The sequence below is a fragment of the Lagenorhynchus albirostris genome, chromosome 4, assembly GCF_949774975.1.
Source record: "Lagenorhynchus albirostris chromosome 4, mLagAlb1.1, whole genome shotgun sequence".
NCBI lineage: Eukaryota > Metazoa > Chordata > Mammalia > Artiodactyla > Delphinidae > Lagenorhynchus > Lagenorhynchus albirostris.
In genome coordinates, this window is record NC_083098.1 from 65,070,999 (window position 1) to 65,090,856 (window position 19,858).

The following is a 19,858-nucleotide window of genomic DNA, read 5'->3' on the forward strand; positions in this document are numbered from 1 at the left end:
GCTAATTTAGCCTTTGACTTATCCATCATTTGCCATCCAAAAGTCTCTTTAGAAGTAAAATTGCAGTTCTATTACTTTAAAAAATGTTGTTCTACACATAATTTTTCATTAAAAAGACATTAACTTTTCAGAGAGGCCACTAGAAAAGTTAATCTCCATTTGATTCCAGAATGTGAGGATAAATAAAAGATGAACTGTTTATTTTTATGTCAATTAATTTTACAAATCACCCTACACCAAAATTTTAGGTAAAGATGATTACCATTTATTTTCTTTACCATATGTGAGGAAAGCCTATCTTTTTTTATATTGTGCAATAGCATATTTTTTCTTTGTTGTATTTTGCAGCAAATGGAATAATCAAGGTTGTTAGAGACAGTTATGCTGCTTGTTACTGCAAGAGTAAGAGTAAGAAAGGATGCAAACTGAACAGTAGGAAATTTCTCAAGCTATTCTGTACTAAATTTGTGGCTTTGGGGGACTGGTTCTGTTTCACTTTACACAGGTGATTAAAGCTGTAGAGGAAGGCTACCGTCTGCCAAGCCCCATGGACTGTCCTGCTGCTCTCTACCAATTAATGCTGGATTGCTGGCAGAAAGACCGAAATAGCAGGCCCAAGTTTGATGAAATCGTCAACATGTTGGACAAGCTGATCCGTAACCCAAGTAGCTTGAAGACGCTGGTCAATGCATCAAGCAGGTACAAGGCCAGTCTGGAGAGGTTTTTCTGAATATTGCTAATTCAGATTGATGCCACAAATATCAAGTTAATGAAATTATTTGTGTACACATGCTAGCCTATGAACCTATATTACACTAATTTATTTGAATATGGTTTTTGCATAATGTTATTCTTTTATAATGAGTGAAATATAAATGATTAAATTATACTTTAAAACACCTGTACCTAATCTAATAGTCTAACCTACCAGTTTCAGATAAATGTTAACTATAGCCAGATTCAGGTAGCATTTTAAAAAATCCCCAAATATGTATATTTTCAGGTGCTTTGGACCCCACATAGGTTTGGATGGGGGAAAATAAGACTATAAGATGATGGGTAAAAGCCAATTAAGCACTGGTATGATTTTAAACAGGAGATATATAACAACAATTACTCTTTGATTTCCTTAGAATAGATTTCACCACCTGTCATATTTTATGAATATCAACAACTCCTTTTCCTTATCCAGTTGAGTACAGATATTTGGATAATCATTTACTGTGCAGTATGAACAGGACTTAAAAATAATAAATGAGTAATCTTGTGGAAAAAATTTGTGTGAACAAATGAGCATTTTTTAAACTTTTCTGAATGCATGTGAATGCATTTAAACAATGTTACATTATATAAAGCATTCTTACCTCTTTTGCCTGAAAAATTACAAAATTATCCTCTCAAAAATTAAATCAGTTTGATTCTGTACTAGAAAATTTACCCAATTGTTATTTTCACTATATATAAGACAGTTGTCTATCTCCACAAGAAAAGGTATCCTGCTGGTAACTGAATTGGCTGCCCATAGTATGAACTAAATGAGAAACAATTTGTTGATAAAGTTACATAAGTTCTATGATTCTGGTATAACATTTGTTTACTAGACAAAAAGTCATTTTTTAATATAAATGAGGAATGAATCTTCAAACTCTGTTCAGGCATCATTAACTTTCTATGGTAGCAACTGGAGAATGCATCTTAGAGATCATTCCTTATGTTGTTCCCAAAATAAGTGCATTTAAATTGTTTATTGTCATCTAAAATATTGTGTTTCTCTCATCTACTTGTCTGAGTTATGTTAAGTTGTCACAAATGGATATAAGGAAAGGAAATCATAAAAATATATTTTTATGTTCTAAATTGTATTAATTTATATCAGCATCATCATTATAGCTTGAGAGCAGCTTTAAAATCTCCAAAGAACTTTCATACTTCCTTGTATGTATTATGTAGAATTCAGCTTGCTAGGTTTCATTTAAATAGATTTAGCTTAAGACTATACAGTTGGTCCTCTGTATGTGCAGATGTGGAGAGCCGACTGTACTACACCATTTTATATAAGGGACTTGAGCATCCATAGTTTTGGGTATCCATGGGGTGGAGGGCGGGGTCCTGGAACCAATCCCCTGCAGATACTGGGGGAGGACTGTATCTCTCACTACCCCATCTTTATTCAGTCATCTACAAATCCTGGTTCTAGAAGGTGTTAGTTCCTGATTCACTGTCTCTTTCTCTCTATCCCAACCCATGTCACAAAACTAGGTGATTTGAGTAACCATGTAGATGATATTCAAATATCTCTCAATACTTGAAATTTTCCCCTTCAATGATTTTGGTCTCTAGCCCACCTTGAACTCTTTTTCATAGTCATATTCTAGACTTTGCTATTACCAAAAATTGCAAATCTTCTATAATCTCAACTTCGAGATTCTATACTCCATTCTATCTTCAACAAATCTTTGACTGTACTGTTTAATGGCTACAAATTACTACCAAATGTCCACTTATTCATCCAATAAATATTCATGTGTCTACTCTGTGTCATGCTGTGGGCTAGGTGCTGATTATACAACATTGAGCAACACACAGTTGAGGGAGAGAGAGATAAACAAAATAAAAACATTGTGAAAGTGAGAGTAGAATTTAGCAGAATAACTATGAGCTAGAGTGCTTGTGCAGGTAAGACATGATGATGTCTTGAACTAAGGTGGTGACAAATTAAATAGAAATGGTCAGATTTGCAATATATTGGAAGTCGAATGGATAGTACACACAATTATAGATTGTGAGGGGACTGAAAACGAGGAAGGTGCAGACTATTGTATCATAGAGTATAAAGACGAGAACTTCAGGAAGAATTGGATGTGGAGAAGATGAGTAGTGTGGCTTTGGACATGTTGTGATCAGAACCCCAGGAACTAATGGAGACATGAAGTAAGCATATGAATATATGAGAGATTTAGGCAGGAGATGAAAATCGGAGAAAAATAGATGCTATGAAAGTGGGTAAAACTGCCTAAAGTAGAATAAAGTTATAGCCTGAGTAGACAAGATATAGAGCCATGTCCTGGCTACCTCCAAATTTTAAAGTCAGACAAAGAAGCAAGCAAAGGAGATTGAAGAGACACATACAGTGTTATGGTAGCCACAAAAGAGAGAACAATGATTCAAAAAAGGTTGAGGTAAGGTAATATTTCAAGAGGGAGGTGGTAGTGGTGATTGTTGAATGTTTCTGAAAGGTCAGTCCTCTTACATATTGGAAAATCTTCACAGATTTTGATAAAATCGAGGTCATTGCTCACCTTAACCAGAGCAATTTTTATAGAATTGGTGTGGAAGAAACTACACTGAAGTAGGTTGAAGTGTAAATGGGATGTGAGAAAGTACAGAGAACATGAGTAGTAAGAAAGGTATTTGTCCTATATCTTATGGTTGAAATGTACTTAAGTAAACTCCCACTGATGGACATTTAAATTGCTTTTGATGTTTACTTTCATTAGCAAAAATGTGCACATGTACTTTTTGCCATTTTTCCTGATTATTTCCTTAGGATACCTTTCTAGAAATCATCATCTTCCTCATCATCATTATCATATCATATATTATTGGCCAAAGTGTATAAATTTAGTATAGTTAAGAGCATCACATGGTTTGATTAATTCTATTCAGTTTTCTTATGTATTGGGGGTTACATTTTGCTTTCCAGTTCCACTACTGGAATTAACCAGTAATTAGGTGAATTAACAAGCACCCCTGTATATGTAAGAGCATAATATAAAGGATAACTAACTTCTGGTCTCCTGGGAAAGTAGCTTAAATGAGCATGAGTTTCTCTAGTGAAGTCTAGAAGCAATTGGCTTTACACAAATTATCCTGCATATCTCTATTCGGTAGCATTTTCTATATTATTTTTACAAACAAAACAGCTTTAGGAAGTAAATACATCTAAATTACTACACGGAATTTTTAGCTAATGTACATATCAAGCCATTATAAGTCATCATTAACTATCAATAGAAAAAATCTGAGCAGATTGTTTTGTGTTCTGTATTTTGAATTACTTTCTTCCTTGTTAGCATTTGTATATTTTTCTATTATAAATATACTTATAGACTCAAAGATCCATTGATTATGAGCTAATATTACAATATAATTTGTTACAAAAGAGTTTAAATGTTACTTTTAATATTTGTGTTTTATGTGTTTTAGAGTACCTAATTTGTTAGCAGAACATGGCTCACTGGGGTCTGGGGCCTACAGATCAGTAGGTGAATGGCTAGAAGCAATCAAAATGGGCCGATATACAGAGATTTTCATGGAAAATGGATACAGTTCAATGGACGCTGTGGCTCAGGTGACCTTGGAGTGAGTAATTTTTCTGATAATTTTTACATAATTGCTGGGGCGAGAAAAATTGTTCAGAAACCAATCTGGATGAGGTCAAGGGAAATCAGTTAACCTTTGTCCATGTATGGCAGCTTTCAAAGAAGCCTCTTCATTTTTAGCCTGTATTGTTAACAACTGCATGGTTAATGCTACTTGTGGCCAGTATCTTTGCTTCTTTACTTCAAACAAATAACATTTGCATATTTGAATAATTGGAATAACATCTCCTTGGCAAAATACTGGTACTTTGTGTTGTGGAAAAGATGTTTTCTTGACAGTTTTTATACTGATACCTATGTTATATGAATGTAAATACAAAACAAAACAAACTGTAAGCACAATTGGTGTGGCTAGCCCTAAATAACAACAAAACATACTCTTAAATTTTGGCTCTGATGAATACCCAGGTAACATCACCTTAAGCAAAGCTTCCCAGGCAGGAATCTTGTTTACTCTCTAAGTGGTGCATATTATATTCTTGCAATCCAAGGATATATTAGATCCTGCCTCTGATTTGTTATTTGGTACAATCTCAGTGGAACCAATTGTGCCCTTTTCTGTTTGCACGTTTAAGATAAAGTTTATCAAATCTTATTAAATAAAAATCACTAGAGTTAAATATTGAATTCTTGTAAGTTGTTTGTATCTTATTATATACTCTGTATGTGTAATTACTTTAACCTAATATTTGTTATTTGTGAAAATTAACTGTTGTTATGGTGGTTACATCTAGATTACATTAACACGAATGATGTTTTAACCTGTGAATAAAATGATAACTTAGTTCAAATTACCTACAAATTCAAAGGTTAAAATATTGTTGTAAGGTTTAAAACATGGTAGAACCTTCTAAAGCACTAAACCACAGACCTCCTTCCATTACTTCACATAATATGAACACTGAATGCTTGGCTCTCACCATTTCTATTCTGGCATTCTCTGGTTCATTGAATTCACTGCCCATCCACAAAAAGGTAACAGGGTACCATCATTTATCACCAATTAATGTCATATTCTCTCAGCATTTCTCTTCTCCATAACTATAGCTAAAAGGACCTAAAATCACCACTCAGCTGGCTATCTTAATTTATTGAATCTCATTTTCACCATCACCACTAAATCATATATATTTGATGACACATATACTTTGCCCATTATTTCTTTGGACACTCAAAAAACTCATCTGTGCTATACTTAAAATAATAAATGGAAAATTTTACTGATAATTTAAAACTATTTTTACATGACTGCTCTTTAATTTTTCTGTAAAAATGGTCATTTTAATTTATTAAAGTCATTTGTCATTTTATATTAAAATGATACTGTAGGTATTTCTTCTACCCGATGTCAGATTACTTGTAAATATATAATAAAACTATTTGCATTAAATGATGTCTCTTTTTTTATTAAAATAGCACATATACATGTATATATTTATATCCACTACTTTTTTTGTTTCTCCCTTCAGAGAATAGTTATAATCACCAGTAATGGCTTTTGCATTAACTACCTCTGTTTTACTTTCTTTGGGGCCCCCAAATACTGTAAATATGTTGAGTGTTTTAGAATTATGGTTTCACTTTTTCTTATTTCTTTTAATTCCTTTCTCTTTACTTTCCTATTTTTCCTTCTATCTCTAAACTCTCTCATTTTGTATGTTTTCTTTCAAGCCCTAATAGCTTCTTCTATCATCTTATGATGGTCTGCAACTCATTTCTCTTTTGCAGTATTTTTGTCTGGTCAGTTCTTCTCTACTTGGTTCAATTTCTTCTCTCTTTGTTACTTTGGTAGCTTGTTGCCTCCTGTTATATTGCCTCCTGTCAGATATTTTATGTTTTAATTTATTTACTCTGACCAGAAGAGTAAGGTGAAATTAAGAGACTTACCAACATCTTCCTGTTCAGAGAATGTTGGTCACCATGTGTCAATTGCTTGGGACCATAATAACACATTCCTTACTAGGAACTGAGCCAGCCAACCTTAACCTCAGTGAAGCTGATTTATTGGAGAGTCCAACACCTTTTAAATACATGTCATCTTGTTTACTGTGGGGTTTTTTGTTTGTTTTTTTAAAATATTTGAATTGGAGGACTGATTTTTTTTTAATAAATTTATTTATTTTTTATTTAGTTATTTTTGGCCAAGTTGGGTCTTCATTGCTGCGCGTGGGCTTCCTCTAGTTGCGGCGAGCAGGGGCTACTCTTCATTGTGGTGTGCGGGCTTCTCATTGCGGTGGCTTCTCTTGTTGCGGAGCATGGGCTCTAGGCACAAGGGCTTCAGTAGTTGTGGCACACGGGCTCAGTAGTTGTGGCTTGAGGGCTCTAGAGTGCAGGCTTAGTAGTTGTGGCACATGGGCTTAGTTGCTCCGTGGCATGTGGGATCTTCCAAGACCAGGGATTGAACCCATGTCTCCTGCATTGGCAGGTGGATTCTTAACCACTGCACCACCAGGGAAGTCCTGTTTATTGTGTTTTTGAGCATATTTTTTTCCTATTAGTAAGAACATATTTATCAAAATATTATGTTAAATAACTCACAAAAGAGTGGGTAATCAGTTACTTGTTTGGTCAGAAATATAAGAAACAAAATTATCTATGCATTTTGCTAGCCTTTCACCAAAAAAAGTCAGTCATTATTAAAGACTATGGCAAAGGAACTGGGATATCAGTAAAGACAAACTCTTAACTACTTAATGATTTATATATACATAGTCTTTGCCTATATCTAAACAATAATTTTATGTAGCCTGTATAATACTATAATAAAATAAAATATTGGGCTTCCCTGGTGGCGCAGTGGTTGAGAGTCCTCCTGCCGATGCAGGGGACACAGGTTCGTGCCCTGGTCCGGGAAGATCCCACATGCCGCGGAGCAGCTGGGCCTGTGAGCCATGGCCGCTGAGCCTGCGCGTCCAGAGCCTGTGCTCTGCAGCGGGAGAGGCCACAACAGTGAGAGGCCCGCGTACAGCAAAAAAAATAAAATAAAATAAAATAAAAATAAAATATTAGTGTCAGTATTATTGCCAGAGTATAATAGAAACTGAGAAATGGAAGAAATATTCATACCTGTAATAAATGCTTAGAAAAAAAATAAAATTAATTAATATAAAGCAAAAGATCAAACTGCCATATACCTACATAAGAAAAATGTGCTATAATTTGTGCCATTAAATTTGTTCTCATGGTGGGTTTAGAATAAGGAAGAGTAAACAATTACAGTTTTTCAGAACCACATACTTTGGTGAAAATTTCCTTCATAAAGGTTTAATTTTATTTATGTTTTTTGTTTTTTGTTTTTGCCAGCACATACACATATGGCTTGATGTGGAATAGAAATGAAATATTTCAAGATCTTAGAGTTAAAATGTGTTCAATGAAAGTGGCTTTCAACCTTAGATGTTTCTGTCTGCTGATCACTGTGCCTAAACTTTGCTGTTCTGTGAACAGTACTCATATTAGAACAATTGTTGTAGCAGTAATGATGCAATCTGTACTATGGTGTTTAAGTGCAGTGAGTTATGGTCGATAGGGGGAATTGTGAGCTTGAGGTGAGTTGCAAAATGAATCCAAAGATTTGAATTAAGGACAGTATTACAGCTGTTTTTTAAACTTGTCAGACCAGTACTGTCAACTTTTGATTATTCAGAAAATGAGCAAAGTCCAATGAACTTAAATACTATATCAATTGTGTGTAAGCTGAAGAGATTCCTATTAGTATCATTTATTAAAATAGGGTCTTAAAATATTAAAATATTTTAAAGGAAAGTGTCACAAATCTAGAGCCAAAATTTGTGCACACTAATTCAAATAAATTTAACTTATCATTATGCATAATTTATTATATGCCTAAAATACACATAGGAGTGCTTACTATCCTCTGTGCTCTACATAAGTAAGCTAAAATGTCTAGTGTAACCCTCACAAGGTCTCAACCGTTGAAAAACATAACCAGGTCATGGTTAAGTTCTCTCTTGCCAAATATATATGTATATTTATCTTGTACAGTACATATATAATGATTATCAGGATTCTTTTAAGCGAACCAAAGAAGTCCAAACATACAACTGCATAATAAAACTATGACAAAAAGAATAAGCACTGAAATTTAGTGAATATTCATTAAACTCTCTTCTCCCTTCTCCTATCCAGCCAGTGTTGGTGGGGCTAAGTACCAATGATATGGCTAAAAGGTGTGTAAAGCAGAAGGGAGAAGAATGTAAGGGAATGTTTCCTCTACAAGTGGATGAACTACATCCTGAATAATCAAGAGCTGGCTCCAATATCAACTAAACACCTCTCGTTATTCTCCATTTTTCATTCTGCCATTTTAGCACCATAATATCAGTGTTTTCCATTATTTAATATTATGGAATAACATTTGAAAAAAAGATTGGAATGTCATCACAACAATGGCAATTCATTATATTTGCAGCGTTTCTAAAACTAACCATGCTTTGTTGACAAAATCCAAATCATTTTTTATGTAACAACACTATTCTCATCATGTTTAGATTCATAGGCCTATGCTGAAATATAGTTTATCATCATTAGAATTGGCTTTGGGTATTACTTAAGATTACACGTGGTCATGATAAAAATTAGTATAATATTTGTAAAGGGGACACACCTAAAACTTTGCCTTGCTACAAAAATTCCTATATAGAAAAATGAAGTAGTAAAATACATCTTAAACCATTTTCAAGTTAGTTTTTCAAAAATCATTGCAAATAGAGCAGCACCTTCATCATGAAATGTAAAATACTTCAGTTTTTATCAAATTTCTCTCACATTATTACTGTTAAATTGACCACTTAATATGTACTTTAAGGAGTAAAATGGAAATTGTTGGAAATCACAAAAGTGTGAGACAAAACTACATAAAAGAAAATAATGTACTTATCAATATTGGAATAAAGTTACTTAGCCTTTATTAGAAACGTTTTTCTAATACCTTTTTAATTCTCATTTGTAGTATTATTAGAAAAATAATAAATGGAATTTTTAAAGAAACTACTTTCCTGCTGAGAACAAGTTTAACTGCATTAATAATCTTATTTCTGCCCACTTTTTAACTGTAAATCACATTGTATAAAGGTAAATGTATATTGCATGCATTATAAATGCTACTTTCTAAATCTCTGCACATTAATTTGACAGCTTTTGAAATGACAGATCAGATTTTAAAAACAACAGCATTCCATTAAAGACATAATTTATGGCAGTATGTAAAACTCAATGCTGTGTTCTCATAATTCCGTTTATCCCATGGAAGGAGGGGTAGAGGTGGGAGGTGAGATGGAGGGAGAGAGAGGAAGGAGAGAGAGAATTTCAGTGGTCTGACCTTCCGTATGAATCTTAGGGGATAATCAGATCATAAGATGATCCTAAATAAAATTTTATGCTTGGGAAAATTCAAACAAATTTAATTTAAAATCTAGATATATGAAACATTCTGAAGAAGGACAGGTTTTATTTGCCTGTAAACACAAACTCTATAACTGTATTAATCCAATACAATTCCTTAAAACATTCATTCTTTAGCATGATATAGATGCCACAAAAAATTTAAATTCCCAAAGCACTGAACCAGAGTCTTTCTTGTGGTTATTTGCAGAGAATGAGGTTATACTTACATATAATATAATAACAGGTTAAGACAGTGGAAACAAAAATAAGTCAAACTAGTGATTTCATGAGTTAGACAAAACAACCAAGAGTTGGAATATGGAATACATACACGCATACACCCTTGCCCCCCGCCATAGATACACACTTCAAATTAAGGTTTTGGTATTGTATATGCAAAGTCCACCCTGTTTGAGCAGGAAAACCTGTAAAATTTTTTCAGGTCTTTCAGAATTAACTGTAATAGCTATTTTCAAAGCCTCATTCCTATTAATTGTGTTGGCCATATGAATTGTGCAGTTTAAGTATGTATATATTAAATCAGTACTTTCAAATCTGAATTTGTCAGAATCACCTGTAGGTTTATAAAGCATGTGATAAAACATATGTTTTAAACTTTATTTCAAGTACTAATTATTTACATTCTCTATAGAGGTCGATTGCTTTCAGTTTAAGAAATTTTAGACTCTTTTCTCCTGACTTAGGTCCAAAGTTTGGTAGTGAGCACCCATGAATTCTCCTGTCTTCACAATTCATGATGCATAAATTACATGTGGAAACATGAGTATTAGTTATACAGCCCATAACTGTAGTTGCCATGAAGTATACTTCTATAGATTGTTTCCATAGCTTCAGTCAAAGAAGTAAGTGTTTGGTTTCCTTTATTAGATATCTTCTTTCTTTTAGAATTTTGGATATTTGATGTTATATATACAGAGTTCTCATTTTACAGGTGAATAAATAATTACATGTAATTTAAAGTTCTTTGCTCAAAATTATATCTCAGAGAAATGAGAAATTAAGAGTATGGACTTTGGTGTCAGATTCCTGGTTTTAGTCCCGGTTCTGCTAAGACTGGCTGTGTTATCTAGCCAAGTGATTGCTTTTTTCTTTTTTTTTTAGCTATTTGTCATTTGCTAAAACTCTCATAAGAAATCAAGAAAACATAAATAGAAAAAGACACCTAAGATATTATTTAGATAAATAATTATTTCCAATAGTAATACACATGGAGGTTAAGTACCCTTTTATTCAATTTGTATCCTCTGATAATTAAGAGATTTCTTTGATCTTCCAAAACTATTCAATTTTACATATAATAATTCTAGTGTCATTGTGTCCAATTCTAAAGAATTCTAAGACAATCTGAAATTGATGCACTTACTGAATGCAAAAATATTCTACTTTTAGCATAATGTGTTAAATAGAGTAATTATCTAAAAAAATCTAACATACCAAACATCCCTTGTCATTTAAAAATCTTGAATTGTTAATGCTCATTTTTTATAATTAATGTTATTATTTACCAAATGTACCTGAATTATTATATTTGCCAAATGCATATTTTGGGAAAATAGAATTCCTGAATATCCTATGAAATAACATTTAAAAACCATGAGCACTGGCCTTGAGCTCCAAAATATGCTAGTAGTTTAGGAATCTAAACATTTGTAGTTTTCTTTTGAATAATAAGCTTGTTTAAAAGAAACAGTATGAAAGCATCTTGGTTAAAAAGACTGCTTGATAGCATGTAATCTTCAGAATGCTCTAAATGCCAATAGAGCCTAGATGTATTTGATAAAGGAAGAAAGCTCCTCTACTTTGGGTTCCAAGTAAAAAATAAAATATTTGTGTTATAAGAGCAATGTAGTGCTGATTATCCCCTAAAGATATCTGTTATAGAAGATGATTGTGCTGACTGAGTCATTTGAAAAGTTTGGTCTTCAACTGCTTAGCTATGAAATTTTTTAAAGTATATTTTATGCTCACTTCTTTTAGCAAAAAAAAAAGTGCTTGTTCATATTATAGGTCCATATTTTCAAAACCGTTCAATGAAATTGTACCCATTAATTTAAATATTTATTGGTAAGCATGTGCAAATTTGTTTTTTCACTGTTCTGTGCCACCAAAATAATCATGTCCAAAAAGGGTGGCAAATGTATAATATATCACTCCTTGTTGTAAATATATCTTTGGCTGCAAACAGATTTTCAGGTACAATTTTAGAGCCTGCTTTTGAAAACTGGACCCTGTATGTCTAAATTGGGACTGTAATCTAATTAGTTTCTGCAAAATGTTTGCCTCTTTGCCAGCGTGAAATATTGAGGTGTGCTACAAATTGAATCAATACATACATCCAATGTGTGCTTTCTTCATGCAGGGATTTGAGACGGCTTGGAGTGACTCTTGTTGGTCACCAGAAGAAGATTATGAACAGCCTTCAAGAAATGAAGGTGCAGCTGGTCAACAGGATGGTGCCATTGTAACTTCAGTTAATTGTCACTTCGTCAAGTGAATGATTCTGCACTTTGTAAACAAGCCCTGAGATTTATTTTAACAAAAAAGGGGGTAAAAGGGAAAACTCAGTGATTTCTAAACCTTAAGAAAGCGTTTGTTTCAGCCACAGAATTTGTGATCAGTGTTTTACTAAAATCTCTTTATCTTCCTCTCAATATCTTCATTTTTCATGAAGCAAATATAACCTGCATGGAATTAGAACATGAGGTTAAACATTATCTTATATTACAACAAAATCCTTCTCACTACTTCTACAAAATTTTATACATGAAATATATAGCTATATATAGCACCTTTTTTTTTTTTTTTTTTTTTTTTTTTTGCGTTATGCGGGCCTCTCTCACTGTTGTGGCCTCTCCCGTTGCGGAGCAAAGGCTCCGGACGCGCAGGCTCAGCGGCCATGGCTCAGGGGCCCAGCCGCTCCGCGGCATGTGGGATCTTCCCGGACCAGGGCACGAACCCGTGTCCCCCGCATCGGCAAGCGGACTCTCAACCACTGTGCCACCAGGGAAGCCCCTATAGCACCTTTATAGAAAGAAGGCAGCCCTTTTCAAAATTTCCAAGAATCTGTTTGAAAGGAAAAGTTTTATAGCCATTTGTGGGCTAACAAAAGCTGCAGTTTACTGAAGTTTACTTCAAACTTCAAGTCTTAATTGTCTACATAAGTGTATTGAAGAGCAATATGGTTAGATAATTTCTAAATAGATATCTTCTTTTGTAATTTTAAATGCTGTTACACAGCGTTAAGTTATAGAAACTAGTGTATAAACATGTTGCTTGATCAAGGACAAGTACAATACAGGGTGTATATTTATTTTTCTGTGTTATAAAATTTACTTATAGTTGTTCTTCTAGAAACTACTAGGTAATAAATGTGAATATACTGTATAATTTGCTATATACCCAGGAATCAATTTAAGTTGGAGCTCTGTGTGTGTGTGGCTTGCACATGTGTGTATTACCATTCTGCTTGCATTGTTAATAGTGTTTTAATTTTAGCAACATTCAGGAACAAGTGTTCCAGAGTGTATTAGGAATCGGAGAAATAGGGAAGCTTAAAACAAAATTTAACCCAAGCTTGTGTCTTTTTTCCTCTCATGTGTCTAAAATCTACTAAATCTCTTTATTCACCAACAGGAAATGTCTAAAAGACTAAATCCCCTTTGGCGTTTTAAAAATACTTTGTGATATCTGTGATAATGCAGTTCTTCTAGCCATTAATCTTGCACCCCTGTAAGAAATTTCACCTTTCTGAGTCCCAGAAAATATCTTGTCAAGCAAAGTTGACACCGAAGGGCACGTTTTCAGCAGGATGTAGAAGGATTTAACTGTGCAGACTTCTGTTAATGTTGTTAAATCCAGCACATAGCACCAAGCATTACCCCTAAGTGTTAATCCTTGGTAACCATTTCCCTTGTGGCTCAGCTCTAAGAAATTTTGATACTAAAGCAGCAATGGAATGATGACAAATACATATGTATATATTTTTCCCTTTAGAATTTTCTCTATGGCAAGACTTGACAGTTTTATTTGTTGATGGCAGTTTATTCATTTGGTAATTTCATCTTGTATTCAATTACACTGAACTGAATTTATTTTGATGAGCCAATCTGAAGTGTTATTTAACTGGCCTTATTAAGAAATATATGTCCTATGTACATTCTATATACCACACTTGGTGAAGACTGACATTTGAACCGTTATTAGAACTTGAACAAAACTGAGCTCCTTGGTGAAATAACCAAGTTTTTTTGTATTATTACACTTTATAAATCATGAATGACATGTGATTATTCAAAGAGCACAGCATTTAAGCAAAATACAGCCTACTTCTGGTTATCAGTGGCAATAGTTATACTGGAGTAGCTTGGATTAGTGACATCCATAGAGAATATACCAGCATTATATTGTTGGTACCCCCTCTCTCTTTCCCAAGTGCCTGTTTCAGTCAAATGTTAGCATATACAAGAATAAACTTTGACGACATACCTTCTTTCTACCCTGTCCACCTTTTACTTAAGTATCTCTTTGCTAAAGAATATAGGGAAAAAGGGAAGTTTTAAGCAATTTCAAATGATATATTGAGTCCTGTCCAATTAGGGCTATAATTCTTTACTGGGTCTGTACTGTACCATGGGTCCACACAAACTATGCTTAAGTATACTCTATAGTAGTGAAATTTCCAGAGAAAATAGAGAGAGATGGACTTAACTTTATCTTGATAAAATCACAAGTAAGGAGGCATCACCATTATGAAAGATGCATTTGTTTGTTTCAGAAAACAAAAAAGTAACTAAACTAATTCCTTTTGTACAAAATAATTGGAGATTGTGTTGCATTTATTGAATTTAGTAAAACCAACCAAATATAAGTGATAAAGTAACAACTGAGAAACTTCAAAGTAAGAATAAATTTATTGATTTAAAAGAGAAATGACCATAAATTTTAGAGTTGATGGACTAGCCACAATTACTTATACATAACAAATATACTTAAATTGTTTTCCAGCTTTATGTGTTCAAAGATGATTCGGAGGTCAGGACGGAATATATCTAAGTGATTGGAATTTGAAGTTACAATGCAGATTTTCTCTTTTTCACAAAAGAACATTATAAATTAATTTCGATCAAATTTATTTCCTTCCTTTGCAACCTTAATGTATATTTTGTAAAGTAAATTGAGATGAAAGTTAAAAAAACACATAGCTTTCATCCATATCTCACTTTGGTTGAGACTTTCTAAGGAATGTCAATATGATTTTAGAAGATGCACTCCCGCCCCCCCAAAAAAAAAGAAGAAAGAATTCCTTTCAAAAATATTTGTTCACTACTCGATATATCACCAATTGGGAAGTGCCAATCTCATCTATAAATGTGAGAAGTGGAACAAGGAGAGAGGCAGCTTTTGTGAAATGCAACAAGGCAGTAACCCAGGGCAAGGTTTGACAAATCTTGATTGTGTGATTTCTTATCCTTTTGGTTCATATCGTCACCTACCAGACAACAAAAAAAAAATATAGATTCAATAATTTTAGTACATAAGATAGATTTGTCAAATTAAACATAATGTTATTTTAACTATCAGTAACAATACCTTTAAAGCATAAGTCTTTCTCAGTGTTTAACTTTGAAAAAGAGGTAAAAGCAGGGAGTAATTCTCAACTTACTGATATCTGTCGAAGTCACTCAATTCTACTTTTATCAATCATAATTTGTTTTCTAATCTTGCCATTTGCTCACATGTAAAAATGACATAATCAGTTCTTCTTGGCTGTTGAAATGTATGAATTGTATGTAAAAATGTAAAAATTTTGATTTTCCCATTTAAAAAAAATGAATGTGCATGGTCTTTTATTTCTTGTATTATAATCACCAAGTCAGTGTTCTAAAATTGTAGGATTACTATAAAAATTATATTCCAATATTCTACCTAAACTTAAATGTGGTCAGCATTATTAGTTTCAGAGTTGCCAAAACAATGCAAAACATCCTTAATTCAGTTTGTAAGAGTTTTAACCAGTGTGCAATGGTGAAGAAATAGTTTCCTATCTCAAGTTTAAAATGGAAAATTAATATCAGTTGAGCACTTAATGTGTTTGCATGTCTGCTATTTAATCTCCATGTGAAAGTTAAAGATTTTTTTAACACCATTCTTTCTCCCATTTAAAGTGGGTTCTCAAAAGCACAAGCAGAGATATTTACCTGTGGAAGACATTTGTTGGCTGTAATTGTACATTAGATGGCAAATGCCATTTGAGTCAGATGTTAGAAATTTACTAGATGTATGATGTTGCATAGTAGAATAAGATCCTTTTCTCATTTTGTCCTTTCTAAAAATAAAGAAAAAAGAAAGATAAGTATGATAGTAAACTGTCTTTGCTTATGTCCTGACAGATGTTTAACCTCAAAATAAAAAGTAGGTACAATAAAATGATGATGATGATAATGAATAAACAATCAAAGTGCTAGTTTTATTTGAAATTAATAACTAGAATAAGTCAGCATTTTTTCAACTCTGTAGCACAGCTGGTTACATTGAATATTTTTCTCTATTATGCTGTTAATTATATAGTAACGTATCAAAGAAGAAATAGATAAGAACTTTCTTTTCATTTCTTGTTGATTTATGAAGAAGTCTTTTTACACATAAATGATTGAATGTTCTTATTCAGAATGACCACATAATTATTGCTTAGGAAAAGACACCAGTTCTTAAAGAGTCTATTTATAATAATCAGAATCAAACGTTATTTGTTTCTTCTAAATGTAAATGAAAAAAAAATTGAAGGTGGCAAAAAATGTGATATTTATTCAAGCTGGGCTATCTTAACAGTAGAAGTTTCAGTGGTCAACATGTTTGTGCATCTTTAGATGCTAATAGTTTTACAATTTATTATTTAAAAGTGTAAAAATTTACATTTATAATAGTCTGAGAATAAAACTTAGACTCAGTCATTTGTTAATATGTTTATTAGAATGTTTTAGTTTCAGGCAAGTCAGAAGCAGCTGTATAGCATTATCCTATGTTAGGCATTGGGATAGCTCAAGTCCCTGCCTCAACATTAATTCAAGGAAGAATTAGCATTTCTGTATTTTTTCTCCGTTTGAAGCTCTATGTGCATTTGGTTTGTGTACATGTTTTTGTAGTGTAAGATATGAAATTTTATATTTTTTCAGAAAATAAAAAAACACTTGAATACAGTTAATTCCGATTGTCATGCTTAACCCTCCCCCAAAAGACTTTAAACTTACAGTCTTTGTATAATTTCAGTTCCTTCTGCTAAACATGTTGGAATTTCTTATGCTAAATATTTAAAGTGCAATCAGCATCTCTTTTCCTCAAAGACATATTCACGAATCTTTGCATTCAAATGTTTTTTGCAACTAGAGTTTGACACTGAGATTGTTGGACATGAGCATAACTATGTGAAACCTAATTAGAAGTTTAATCGTGACAGTGTTATACAACATTACTTGAAAGAAAAAAAACCAAACAAACAGAAAACTGTGTGTTCCGTCTGCAAAAAGAGACTTTCTGATGACGTTCTTATCAACAAGCATCTGCTTGTGGCAGAGTGTGGAGGAGTGCATTCTTACAGGAAGGGATGTCATTAAGTACAAACACTCCCTCTTCTTCTCTGTGTATTGTATCATATTGGTCTCCTTTTGTAAAAAGCATAACAAACAATCTGCTGTATTTGAGGAAATGAATCATATTTGTATTTTGTTTGCACTTAATTCATAAAAGTGACATCACCATGCCTCTGGAAATTATCCATAACCCCTTTGTCTATGCAGAAAATCACTATTACAAGGGAAATCATATGCTATTTGCTTTACTCTCATGTAAAGACTATGAGTTCTTTCTCAGCAAGTAGACAATTCTTACTCTTGCTTTGCTACAGAGGTAAAGATCCTGTGATAAAAGGAATTTTCCCCCAATCCCATAGGCACTTTTGACCAGGTAGGAGTGATGGGGTGGTGGTGAAAAAGTTAATTAACATTTAATAAGAACGCACTATTTTGTATTAGAATTTTTACACTTACCTTTGAGATATATTTTATTGTCTCTGCTTTACTCATAAGGAAACAATGACTCAAAGCTGTCAAGAAATTGCCCAAAGTCTGACTTATTTTCAAAAGTAGGATGAAACCCACATTTATTTGAGACCAAACCCATGTATTTTCTACCACACTATTCTGATTCCACCCCGTGCTATCTAGGTAATGGATTAATTTAAGCCAACCTGTTAATTTAATTGATGCAGGAACTAATGGTTAGTGAAAAAAAATGATGTGCACACTTTTCCAAAGCAAAGTGTAAACCTTGGGTGGGAACCAGGATCTGACTGATTACATTTCTAACATATTCAGTTTTCAGAATAAGCAGACTTTGGGAATCAAAAAAAGTTTTTCTTATTTGTGATTCTTCCACTGAGTAGCAGCACAATCTAATTCAGAGTATTTTTCTAGCATATGTCATAGTTTTCTCACTTACAAGCTTAGGAAATTGTAATAAATATATATTACTTAATTCCATCCATGATAGCTGAAATTCCTCTATGAAACTTTGAAGTCTACAGGTGATTTACTACCAAATTATTATTACCAAAAGTAAAATAAGTTGATGTTTCTGAAAATCCACAGTAGCCATTCAAATTAAGCAGAGTTCTATATAAAATTTCAAATGTATTTTACTTGAATTCAGCAGCTAAAAACTAGCAAATTGGAATGAAGTTGGCAAAAATGCTGAAATATAGATGAATTTTTTCACAGCAAGAGTTATTCTTAAATCATCCATTTAATTTTTTAATAGTTGGTTATGAAAAATACAAATCTGTTGGGATTATTAATTTCAGTTTGAAGTTTCTTAATGATCCTAAATTTCCAGAAAGTAAAAATCTTCATTCAATCCTCACAACAGTTGAGACATTTATTCTGTTTTTCTTTTGAACAAAGATAGAAATGGAGCCTATGCAAGGTTAAGTGATTTTCATCCAGATCACATAGCTCATTCATATATCCCTTCTCTCTTTTAAAGTTAACCCTACTGCCCCTGAGTTCCAGATTACACTCTCCTACATGCTTTGGAATCTGTTCCATCCATTGCTCTTGAATATCCTCAGCTGTCAGTCTCCCTGGCCCCATTACTCCTCCTCTACACCGTGTGACGGAGTACAGAGCACTATGGTTGTCTGGAGCCAACATTTCATATCCTGATCTGTCACTTAACAATTGCATGAACTCAGACAAGCCATTTAACCTCCCTGCCTTCAGGTACCTCATCTATTAAGTGAGGAAATAACATGACTGTTATAATAACCTAAGGATATCGACATAGAGTGAAAGTAGTGTCCACCACATAATAATTCTTCAGTAAATATTATGTATCTTTATATATCCTACTTTGCCATCTCTTCACTATCAAAACATGTAAGAGAATTACCTCGATTTTCTTATCTCTTCCTCTCTTTAATTTCACTGCAATCATTCCTTTCATTCTGTATTTGTTTTAACATAATATTATCAAAACTTTCAAATAAAAATTGATAAAATTTTAATAAATTCACTTGTACATGTAAGCCAGCTTCAGCAATTATCTACTCAATACCAATCTTGTTTTGTACATAACTCCACTATCTCGTCTCCTAGATTGAAGAAAAGGCCCAGATATTCTATCATTTCATAAATAAATATTTCAGAGTGCATCTCCAAAATGGAGGGATTATTTTAAAAATATAATCATAATACCATTACCCTACCTAAAATTTAATAAACTTTAAAAATATTTTTAAATATCCAATCAGTATTCCCCTGTTTTATCATACCTTTTTTTACAGTTCCCTTAAATCAATATCCAAATATTCCCTTTATTTCCTGTAAATTGGCAGTCAGATTCAGGTTTGATTTTTTAAAGAATACATCATAGGTAGTTTTGTGTACTTCCATCAGTACACAAAGTCAAACTATCTTTCTGCTATGTTAACGGCAATTGACCATTGCCAAGTAATTATTTGTTAATAATTTCAAGATGGTGATTTTCATCATTCTTTG

General features: G+C 32.9%; 1 protein-coding gene across 5 annotated transcripts in view; it reads left to right on the forward strand.

Moving 5' to 3' along the window:
* The window catches only part of EPHA5 (EPH receptor A5), a 325,977-nt gene extending 313,703 nt beyond the window's left edge, over positions 1-12,274 (forward strand). For all 5 annotated transcript variants that reach the window (XM_060147261.1, XM_060147259.1, XM_060147263.1 and 2 more), the window contains 3 exons: positions 506-699; positions 4,207-4,362; positions 12,169-12,274. In XM_060147261.1, coding sequence (XP_060003244.1) covers positions 506-699; positions 4,207-4,362; positions 12,169-12,274 — 456 coding nt within the window. The remainder of the gene's footprint in view (positions 1-505; positions 700-4,206; positions 4,363-12,168) is intronic.
* Positions 12,275-19,858: the final 7,584 nt, after the last annotated feature.